This window comes from Helobdella robusta, assembly GCF_000326865.2.
Source record: "Helobdella robusta unplaced genomic scaffold HELROscaffold_35, whole genome shotgun sequence".
NCBI classification, from domain to species: domain Eukaryota; kingdom Metazoa; phylum Annelida; class Clitellata; order Rhynchobdellida; family Glossiphoniidae; genus Helobdella; species Helobdella robusta.
This window is the reverse complement of record NW_008704704.1, coordinates 1,812,279-1,824,168: the sequence shown is the minus strand read 5'-3', so window position 1 is coordinate 1,824,168 and position 11,890 is coordinate 1,812,279. Positions and strand designations below refer to the sequence as shown.

Here is an 11,890-nt window from a genome sequence, read left to right as displayed (position 1 = left end):
TTTTTTCTTGAAAACTGGTTTGCATGACAGCAAATTAATATTGTTAGATTTTAATTCTTTAATGACATCATCTTTTGCTCATTCGGCAACGTTGCCGAGATAAAAGTAAAATTTTGGTATTTTGTTACCTTTTAATTAAATGTGCTCAGAATTGTTCCCATCTATTTTATGACGTCCTAATTGACATCAATAAACCAAAAATAAATATACAACAAAAAAATGACAACCACACTCCCAACCCGGCGCTTAATCAACAATGAAAACAAAGAAGTAATAAAAACTAGCATTGTAAATAGTGACAAAGAAGAATATGATGCTATCGATGAAGAAAGGGAAACCAACGAAGATGGACCAGCCAATAAAGAAACCTGACACCTAATTTCCATTTAAAATTTAAGTTCCATTTCCAGCCAATAAAGAAACCTGACATCTAATTTCCCTATATAAACTAAATCGCACTGATGATGATTCATTCGGAATCGAAATATGGCCTTATTTGCAGCATGAATTCGGAAAATAAGTTTATTTTAAATTTTAATAAACTAAACGTTCACCAAATAACTTTAGTGAGAAAAATTGAAAAAACGAACTACAAACATATTAACGCCAAACATTTGGTAGAATTTATAGAATATTGTAAAAATTATGGTCTATATAGAATATATATAGCTTGCAGTTTTGGAATCTCTGGTGCTGTTCTGAGGTGGTTTGAGTCGTATCTAGTAGGTAGATCACAACAGGTATCATTCGGTGGTAAATTGTCTGAAGTTAATGTTATGTTGTCTGGTTTGCCACAAGATTCGGTTCTAGGGCCTATTCTATTCCTGATCAATACATCTGAAGTACTAAAGGTAATGGAATCATTTGGTTTTTCAGGTCATGCTTTTGCGGACGACTTACAAATTATTGTTACGAGCAGACCAGATTCTTTTAAATCAGAATTGGACAAATTGGTTAAATGTTTGTCTGGGGTCAATAAGTGGATGCAAAACAATGGTCTAAAACTTAACCAAAACAAGACTGTTTTTTACCAATCGGAACATGGCGGCAACTCTCAAAAATAAACATAGATTCAATAACTGTTAATGATGAGGTCATCCCATTTTGTCAGACAGCAGCTAATCTGGGTTATAGGCTATTAATCAGCTAATAGGGTTATAGGCTTCATGATTGATTCAGGTTTGTCAATGAAACAACACATTAAGAAGCTCTCAGCCGAATGCATGTTTCAAATCAGGAAAATCAATCAAATTCGACGATCCCTAGATGCGTCCACGTTACAGACGTTGGTTCATGCATTTGTGCACGTACGCGTCGACTATTGCAACAGTTTGATTTATGACTTACCTGATCGGTCCATGGCTGTACTGCAGTCAATACAGAATCGAACCGCAAAAGTTGTTGTTGGAGCTCTAAAATACGACCATGTGTCTCCAATATTAAAGGAACTTCATTTGTTAACCGTCGACAAAAGAGTGTTGTTCAAAATTTCAACACTTGTCTACAAATCTATCAACGGTCTAGCTCCATCTTATTTGTCTGACAGGTTCAAAAAGAGATCTTCAAAAGCATCTGGAGCACACCTGAGATCCGATATTTCAAACCTGCGGTTGATCCCAACAACGAGTCTCCGTATAGGCTCTAGTATTATTGCTGTTTCTGGACAAACTGTTTGGAACAACCTGCCTGCTGCTCTCAGAAATCCGGACCTAAACCTGCGTGATTTCAAGAAGAAACTGAAAACTCATTTATTTTCATTGTAATGCATTATTGATCAATTCTTTTTGTTTAGTTCTAAATATTATTTCGTATTTTCGTTATATTGAATCGATTACTTTATCTGTTTATGACCAAATTTTAATCTTATTTCTGTACGATGCATTACGATTTCTCGTTTGTTATCTCAATTATGTTGCTAAGTTCAGTTTTTGTTAGATTGCGCTTTTGAGATTCGTTTAATTAGCGCTTCATAAATGTTTCAATAATAATATATATATATATATTTTTACAATATTCTATAAATTCTACGATTTTTCTCACTAAAGTTTTTTGGTGAGAAAAATCGAAAAAACAAACTACAAACATATTAACGCCAAACATTCGGTAGAATTTATAGAATATTGTAAAAATTGGTCTATTACCAACATATATATATATATATATATATATATATATATATATATATATATATATATATATATATATATATATAGATGCAGGGCGTTGTGCAATTTGACGGATCTATTTCTGAATCGATTTCCATAGGCAGTAGGGTGAAACAAGAATGTTTTTTAGCGCCAATACTTATCTTTTCAGTTGTCCTTACCAGTGCTCTGCCCAAGGGGGATAAAATATACATCTACAGTATACATCTGAATTTTTTAACCTGGCCTGCCTTATATCTAAAACAAAGAGAAGACACATTTTTGTTAGAGATTTGTAAATTCTGGTTTTAATAAAAAAATTCCTAGTTTTATTTTAGTTCAATAAAAGTAAATTCCGGTTAAAAAATTAATTAAATTAAATTCTAATTTTAATAAAAGTAAATTTTGGTTTAATAAAAGTAAATTCTGGTTTTAGTAAAAATGCGACGATGGAATGCAGCAGTACCAGTAAATTTTAATAAAAATAAATTTTGGTTTAATAAAGGAAGTTTCGGTTCGGAGAGTTGTAAATTCTGGTTTAATAAAAGTTAATTTTATTTTAAAAATTAAATTCTAGTTTTAATGAAAGTAAATTTTGGTTTCTTAAAAGTAAATTCTGGTCTTAATAAAAATAAACTCTTCATGACACTTAAAACCAAAGGCTTCAATAATCCCTATGACTTCCGACTTGCACAGCGTAAACAGGATCGGTTCCAGTACTGAACTCTGCGGCACACCATATGAAATTGAACCGATACTAAATGAAACATGACCAAATCGAACCTCCTGTGTTCGTCCCACCAAATATGAATTAAACCACATACAATTGACACAACTCCATAGAAATCCAGAAGCATTCTGAAATTCTTTTAACGATGACTCAAAAATTCCAGTCACACTTACAGTGTGCAACTGACTCACAAAAATTACAATACAAGCTATCTTTAGCTTCAACTTTACTATTACAAACTAAACATTTACCAGACATTGTTACGGTAAATATTCAATTGGAATTATAAACATCATTAATCAGCAGTAAGTTAGTATACAAATAAAATTAGTTTTGAAAATTTGTAGATCTGTTATATTATTTTGTAGTCTGTAAAACTCAAAATCAACGTAAAATTAACACAACTCGCCATACAGACAATATGGTTTCTACACAACAATCCTATAACTTTCACAATACAAACTTCTTTAGTTCGTTAATTAAACAAAAATTAAACTCAAATAAAGAGAAAATCCACAAATTAAAACAAAAATCAAATGTAATCAGCTAACGAAAAAAACTTATATCACTGTGTTAGTGAAAATTTCCTCTATAAGATGAATCAAAATTTAACTTAATTTAAATTCCAATTACGAAAACTATGATGAAAAAATCGCAGAGCAAAATAAATTGCAGATATCAACTAGCAATATATATGTATGTATATATATACATATAAATATATATATGTATATATATATAAATATATATATATATATACATAGTTTTTTTAGGATTTGTAAAATGAATGTGAGTTTACATGTACAAAAATATTTAAAATATGCTCTCATTTTTACAATTCTCACTGGTAATCATTACATTACATGTACAAAAATATTTAAAATATGCTCTCATTTTTACAATCGTCACTGATAATCATTACAAGAAAACCATATTTTCTTTTCGATTACCAGATCATTTCTTTTCATTTTTCATTGATATCATTTCTTTGATTTTTTTGTTTTGATTTGATGAAATAAAATTTTAAAAAAAAAGGCAAATATATACAATTATTTATAAAAATCTTTGCGTTTTCGGCATCATTCAACTTGCTGAGATTAGAGTTTAGTCTATGTCCTTGATAGGACATGATCGTTATAAATAATTGTATTTATGATAGTCTAAACCCAATATATATATATATATATATATATAAGACTGTCAGAAATGCAATTATTGATGAAAATCACAGCATGTTCGTCATTAGTTAACTTCCAATTTAACTTTTCGATTTTTCTAACGGTTGATCGTAAATCATTTTCAAGTTTCTTTAGTTCAACACCAAAATTTTTGTTTATTTTATGCATGATAGATGAATCATCGATAATGAAAACACGTAAAAGTATGTTTATCGATAATGAAAACACTTAAAAGTGTTATATTTATCAATAATGAAAACACGTAAAAGTGTTATATTTTACGACGTTGGAAATTGTAAAACTAAATATTCACTTTGAACAAACAAGGAACCAATAAATAGACACAGTATAGAAATATTTGAGCATCTGGGCACAACCACAACATATCAATTTGAACCCCGAAGATGGTATAGGAATACCGAAAAAAGCTTTCCTGTTTTATCATGCTTAAAATAAACAAAAATTTCGGTTTTGAACTAAAGAAACTTGAAAATGACCTACGGTCAACCGTTAGAAAAATCGAAAAGTTAAATTGAAGTTAACTAACGCCGAACATGCTGTGATTTTCATCAATAATATATAATATAGTAATATATATATATAAATAAATATGTATATATATATTTATATTCATATATATATATATATATATATTGATGATGGTTTGATTGAAGCGCTCCACCATTTTGTACAGTTTTCCAAAAAGTTGCGATTTAAAGTTTATATATATATATATATATATATATATATATATATATATATAATATATATATGCTGATATTTGCTGAAGTATTCAGCGACTAACAGAATGTACCGGTTGCCCTTCTTTGATTTAATGTCTACCAAAATCCTTTCACAAGGTGCGCCGACTTTGTTAGCCTGCTTTGGTCTGCAATCTCTCTGGGCGATCTGCCACCCGCGTCTGTCGCTGTGTTTGGTAATGACGTGTAGATTGTGGATTCGTTTCTATATCTCGGCTCCCAAATACACTCGTCAGGCAGTAGGGACGCTGAAATTTCGTTTCGAGTTATCATTGTCTGTGCATGTATGAGGTCTCTGGATCGTGGTATTTGGCACTCGGGCATTTCATTAACGACCAAAGTTCGATTGTATAACGCATATATCATCCCCGTGATGCTCTGTGTATGCAAGGCGTGGTCAACTACTGGCGCTCATTTGAAGAGGCTAGACGTTTCAGATCAATGGTGCTCGCACAGGATCCTTTGTCTGACCTACAGCGATTGCGTTACAAACGTTGAGGTGAGAAGAAAAACACAGCAGCTCTCCTGTTCAGGCGTCGTCTAAACTTTTTTGGTCACATAGCTCGTGCCAGTCCTATGGAGGATCATTACCGGGCTTTAAAAGTTGTCATAGACCGACCGCCACCGAGCTGGACTTGACCGCGCGGCCGTTCAACACAGTCATGGATCCGCTCAGTGGAGAAGGACTTGTCACTCATCAACTACCGCTCTTACTAAGCCTAAAGACTTGCTCATGATCGCTTGAAATGGAAACACTTTGTCCTGTTATGGGGCACGCCCATAATAATAATAATTGGTCTGCGGAGTCTTCTTTTCGGCACTTTTACTTTTTCACACGTAGTGCAATTCCGGCACTAACTATTTACGTTTTTTCGGGCGTAGACCCAATAAAACTTTTTTCAAATCCGATCTATGGTTTGTTGTTTCTACGAGTTCTCCGAACTATCCTTCAGGCATTTTTTTGAAACTAGTTGTTTTCTCCCTGCTTATCACTGTTTGCTTGATGTGATTGGATCCGTCTGCGGATTTCCATCTACGCTTAAGAAGTCCGTCTCCAAGATGAAGTTAGACCCACTGGACCCAGTAGTATTTAGATATGGGACAGTGTTTTGAGTTGTTTTGCCAACCATGTCTCCGGCCGGCTTCCTTCCACCTGGTGACGCATTGTAAGTCTTCGTCAGCATGTTGTGCGGCAGCCTGTTCTGTGAATGCCCATCCACTGTCTGTCATCAAAAAAATTGCCCTGACATCCTCCGGTTGTGCCTTCTTCGCTTGCATCAGTGTTTTCAGTTCGGTGGGCATGGTCGACGTGATAATGCTTATCTTTGCATACTGACCAGCTTTTTACTACGTCTATTTTACTGGGGTTCGTTCTTAACCATTTTGGTAATATATATGTCCAGGTTAAATTACTACCTTTGAAAAAAACTTGCATTTATTTTTGTTCAACTTGAAATTTCTTGCTCAGAGTCTGAAAAATACCTCTTGCAAAAAAATGTTGTCTAGATAGACAAGACACGTCTTTCTCGTAAGTCCCCTCAATACGTATTCCATTAGCCGTTCAAATGTGTCTGGGACATTATATAGCCTGAAAGGGCTCATGGTGAATTGTCTAACAATAAGAGGTTTTAGTCATTTTTTTCAATTTCCACCTGCCCAGTACCCGTTCTTTAGATCCAAGATCGAAAACCACTGAGAACCAGTTAAGGTATCCATCACACTGTCAATCAGCGAATGCGGATAACTATTTTTCTTGTTGGCCGCGTTCAGTAGTCCACGAAAAAGTGTTTATTACCATCTTTCTTTTTCACTAGGATGACTGGCGATGTTCAGGGATTTGTCGATGCCTTTTGCATTGTGAAAATTATCACAGCGTTCATCGCCTGTTTTGACAGGGGTAGGGAATTTGTGAATGTCTTTTGCATCGTGGAAATTATCACAGCGTTTATCGCCTATTTTGTCAGTAGAAGGCGCCGTGGAATTTGTCAGATGGGTTTTGAAAACTTTATTAAAATTATTATTAAACTTTTATTATTTTATTCTTATTAAACAAGAAATACTAAGACAAGACAAAGCAGCTTACAATTTCAAGATAGTGTTTATTTTCAAAAAATTTGTAGGTTAAATAGTGCAATTTTTTCAATATTGCAGGCATTTTTTAAATCGACAAGCGATTGAATTCTAATGGTTTAATATAATCTGGCAAAAAAATGTTTTTTCATTTGTTAAAATTTCACTGCAAACCAGTTATATTTAATGCGTAAAATGTAACAATTAGTATTTTTAAATATTTCCTATATTAGTATGTTGTTACGTGGTGCATAAAAGATGTCACGAGTTTGTCACTTTTGCATGTCCTGGAGTCGATATAGGACCACATTCTGAGGTTTGTTCCCAAGTGTTTTATTTTAATTTTTTACAGAATTGTTCTCTTAATTGCAAAGATTTGTATAGCATGCAAGGAATTAATGCCAAAATAAAAATATTTAAAGATAAAAAACAATGCTTAAGGTAAACACATACACACGCGAATATATATATATATATATATATGTATGTATGTGTGTGTGTGTGTGTGTGTGTGTGTGTGTGTGTGTGTGTGTGTGTGTGTGTGTGTGTGTGTGTGTGTATAGGACAGTCGTTTGACCGTTGATATGGTCGTTTCGTCAGTTAATTTTGGTGTTTTCGTCGTTAAAAGTAATCGTTTATTGATATTTTTTTGGATAGATTAACATAATTAGATTTTTGAATAATTTTATATCAAATTTAGTTTGTAAAATTCACTATTTTAGTTAAATTTGATAAAATATTGTCTGTAAATTTCTGTCACGTGATAGGAATTTCCCTGCTAGTAAGCGTAATTAATTATAAAAATAAATTCAATAATGTCGTCTGGTAGTCGCTACTGTTGTACAAAGTGTACAACAAAAGTTCCAAGTAAAGATTTGTTGTCATGCACTTGTTGCAAGACTTTTGTTCACAATAAATGTGAAACTAACGATGATATTCTTGAAATTTAGGGAAGTGTTAAAGGTTTAAAATGCATTTGTCAACGTTGTGTTGATTTGTCTCAAGATGTTAGTTCTTTGGCTAAGTCAATGGATGCGTCTAAAAATGAATTTGTTGCTCAAATAAATGAAATAAATGATAGTAACAGAAAAATAAAACTTGATGTTGATAGCATAAAAATGGTTGTTGACCATAACCAATCTAAACTTGATGAACTTGATCGTTTTGATACTGTTTTACGCGAGGAAATTAAAATTTTTAAAAACGAAATAAAAGAAACATTTTCTAGCATTGTCAGCAAGGAAGTTAAATTGAATGTTGAAGTAATTAGAAGTGATGTCAAATCAATCCAGAAAACTTTACAAGAAGCTAGTGACGTTAAAGAAAGAGAAACAAATTTATTGATGTTTCGTTTAGCTGAAAGTGATGATGATCGTTCCAATGTTTTGAAAATTTTTAAGCATTTGACAGGAGATGTTTCTGAAAAAAATGTAATCAAAATAATGAGACTGGGAAGGAAATGCGAAACTGTCGTTAGACCCAGTTTGATAAAATTAGATTGCGTTTTACTCAGAGACACAAAAATGAGAAATGTATATAAATTCAAGTCGTTAAAAGAATTTTCACATGTTGGACTGAACTATGATTTAACAAAGGATCAGAGGCAGAAATTCAAATCATTTGTTGATAAAGCTAAAGTTATGGAGCGAGAAGAAAACAATCAAAATTTTTTGTTCAGAGTGAGAGGACAGGTAGGGAGATGGAAGATTGTAAAAATACAGAAAAAACCAATGTTAATATAAAATATGTCAAGAATTTAAAAATAAATGATAAAAATGATAAAGACTGCAACATAATAAATCGTAATTTAACACTAGGTTTATTAAACATTCGATCATTGATTTCTAAAACTGATACGATCTATGATTTGATTCATGATGGGCTAGATATTGTTATAATACTCGCTGTCGTAACCGATTTACGATGCGACGGGTTCAAATCTTCGATTGAATAAAATACTCCAAACAGTTATTAGTTATTAAACTTTATTTACAGAAGAAATCGACTAATCGTTTATTTCTAGCAAATTCAAATTAACGCAACAATTAACTTTTAAATTGTTTAAAATGTATCGCTATGACAACGTCAACAAACAAATCAAATATCGCTTTATATAATTCACCGAAACGCTATTCACGATATCACAGAGTCACGAATTTCACTAATCACGAATTTCACTAATCACGGATTTCACTAATCACGGATTTCACTAATCTTCTTGCGACGTGCGCTTATATACTCTTCGCAAGCGTCGTTTCTAGATTCTTCTAGATGATCCGATTCTAGCATACTCTAGAATGCTCCAGTCACTAGAACATTCTAGAATACGCTAGAATCTAGTGCGTTCGGTAGCCCGGTTATAACATTACCCCCTTCTTAGTTCTGTTCGTCCCGAACAGCTTTCGTTCCGGTGTCCGCATGGTACGGAGCCAGTCTATCCAAATGAAAGATCTTCATTCTTGCTCTCGGCTTCCGATATTCTTGAATACGGTAGACGACGTCAATCAAGCGGGTGATGACTTGATAAGGTCCTTCCCACCCTCGCTGGAGCTTTGGAGAACGTCCTTTCTTTCGCTGTGGGTTGTACAGCCAAACTAACTCGTCGACAGCAAAACCGCCACTGCTTCCTTTCAAGTCGTATCTGGTTTTGGCCGCCTCCGTGTTTTTCATAATTTTAAGGCGTACGTAACGGTGGATATGGTTTAATCGCTGTTGAAGATTATCCACGTATTCTGTAAAATCAGCAATCAACGCCTCGGCTTTTAGACGGTCTTCTTGATACAAATTGAGTTCATCCAGTAGATTTTTGATAAGTTCTTTGGGTCTACCTTTGTCAGTTGGTAGAACCTTTTCCTGTTGCTCCACATCTAATGATTTCACCAAATTTATTAATTGGCAATTACCTATTTCCTCGCCTTTTTTAATTTTAATAGTGTGTTTAGCGGTATTAATTATTCTGACAGGAATAAGACCATTTTTTGTTCGCTTCTAACAGGCATTTTCCAATGACCGCGTTCTGTACATTTGTCGTTGAGGTTGGCTCCATCAAATAGAACTGGTGGCCCCTTGGATCGCAATTCAACTTGCCCCATACGATGTTTTCAGATGATTGAGGTAGTTCTATGTCACAATTGACTGTCACTCGAATGCATTTTTCGTCGCTATCCCCCATTATCACTTCTGTATTTCTCCATCTAAGAATGCGTTTTTCTAAGTCAATTTTGAACCCATATTTTGTCAAAAAGTCGACACCTATTAAGTATTCGTCGATGATATCCGCGGCTAAGAATGAACCTTCGAATAACAAGTCGCCTAGCTGAACAGTACGGAGAATCTTTCCATAGACTGGTGCGGTTCCTCCGGTAGCTGTTCGAAGGATGTCTTTGTTAGAAGTCTCTTTCTTCAGATTAGGTACCAAATCAGATCTTAAAATCGATTTTGTTGCTCCGGTGTCGACTGTAATTACACATTCTCGTTGATCAACTTTTCCGTTCAGCCATAGGTCGTTTCGATTTCGATGTAGTCTGGAAACGTTAATTACGGTACTGGGGGCGTCAATTCTACTAGCCAGAGTTCCGAATCACGAAGGGCTTTGATAAAAGTATCCAGGGCAGTTTCGTCTCTATGCTCGGGGTCTGATGTTGGATACGACAGCAATGTCAACCGTTCGATATCTTGTGCCAGCTGCTGAATGGATTCACCAGATCGTTGCGTTCTGTTTCTAAGCTGAGACCGATAAATCTGTTTCATGTGTTCTTCACCATAACGTAAATCCAACGCGATAACCAGAACTTATAGTTGAAGTGGTTCTCCGCCGGAATCGTCTGACGAACCTCTGCTGCTGAACCTCGCAGGGCCAGTATCAGTGTTGTTGCTCGTTCTTTCCCGTTCCAACAGTTACTAGTTGCCGCTACTTCGAACTGGGTTTTATAAACGTTTCAGGACATCTCTCCGTCAAATGCTGGTACCTTCAAAGTTCTTCCGGATGCGTGATCTAACGGCATGGCCATTTTTTTGGATTGCTCCAGTTCTCGCTTCAATTTGTCTATCTTGTGATCTACCTCAACGGTCTGACGATCAAGTTTCTGCTCGATCATTTCTATTCTTGTTGACTGTTCTTCAATCTGTTCTGCCAGTTCCAATTTTACGTGTTTTAACTCCTCTGTCTGTCGTTCGGACTGTTCCTTGATCTGTTGTTTTAACTCTTCTGTCTATCGTTCGGACTGTTCTTTGATCTGTTTTAACTCCTCTGTCTGTCGTTCGGACTGTTCCTTGATCTGTTGTTTTAACTCTTCTGTCTGTCGTTCGGACTGTTGTTTTATTTCAGTTGACATACTAAGCAGAAGTTCCATCATTTTAGCGGTTGTAAACGTGCCTGTGCTAATTTCATTATCTTCGTCAGCACCATCAAACTTGAATTCGTCTGGGTTCTTACCTTCGTCAATGAGAGCTTCTCTCAGACGTGCTACTAGTACTTCTTTGTTGCCACTTGTGACAAGGCTTCGTTTCTGTAGTTTTTCTCGTAGCTGAACTAATGATAAAGTAAATAAAATTAAACAGTCTACCAATGTGAGTCTACCTATTTGTCAAGCTCAGTACAATGGGAATTGTTCTTTTCCTGACTTAATGCTTTTAACAGAATCTGACGTTAAAAAAATTGTACTCAGTTTGCCATCAAAAACATGTATGATAGATGTCTTTTCGACCCATATTTTAATAAAATATATTGATTTATTTATCGTTTTTCTTACCAGCATCTTAAATCTGAGTCTGGGCAGTGGAACATTTCCTAATGGTTGTAAGCATGCTATGATTTATCCAGTTTTAAAGAAAGTGATTATTGATCAAAATGATTTGTCTTGTTATAGACCAATTTTCAACATCTGTTTCATTTCCAAGATATTTGAACGAGTGGTTGCCAAACAGCTCTTGAATCATTTGAATGTAAACAACCTGCTACCAGTTCACCAATCTGGATATCGCCGCTATCATTCAACAGAAACTGCA

The 11,890-nt window shown here is 34.5% G+C and overlaps 1 protein-coding gene across 1 annotated transcript; it reads left to right on the top strand.

Moving 5' to 3' along the window:
- Positions 1 to 4,887: 4,887 nt before the first annotated feature.
- On the top strand, positions 4,888 to 8,625 carry HELRODRAFT_175922 (hypothetical protein; the record flags this gene model as incomplete). The annotated part of the gene is made up of 3 exons (XM_009023286.1): positions 4,888 to 5,044; positions 7,117 to 7,199; positions 7,834 to 8,625. The coding sequence occupies 3 exons, from the start codon at positions 4,888 to 4,890 to the stop codon at positions 8,623 to 8,625; spliced, it is 1,032 nt and encodes a 343-aa protein (XP_009021534.1).
- Positions 8,626 to 11,890: the final 3,265 nt, after the last annotated feature.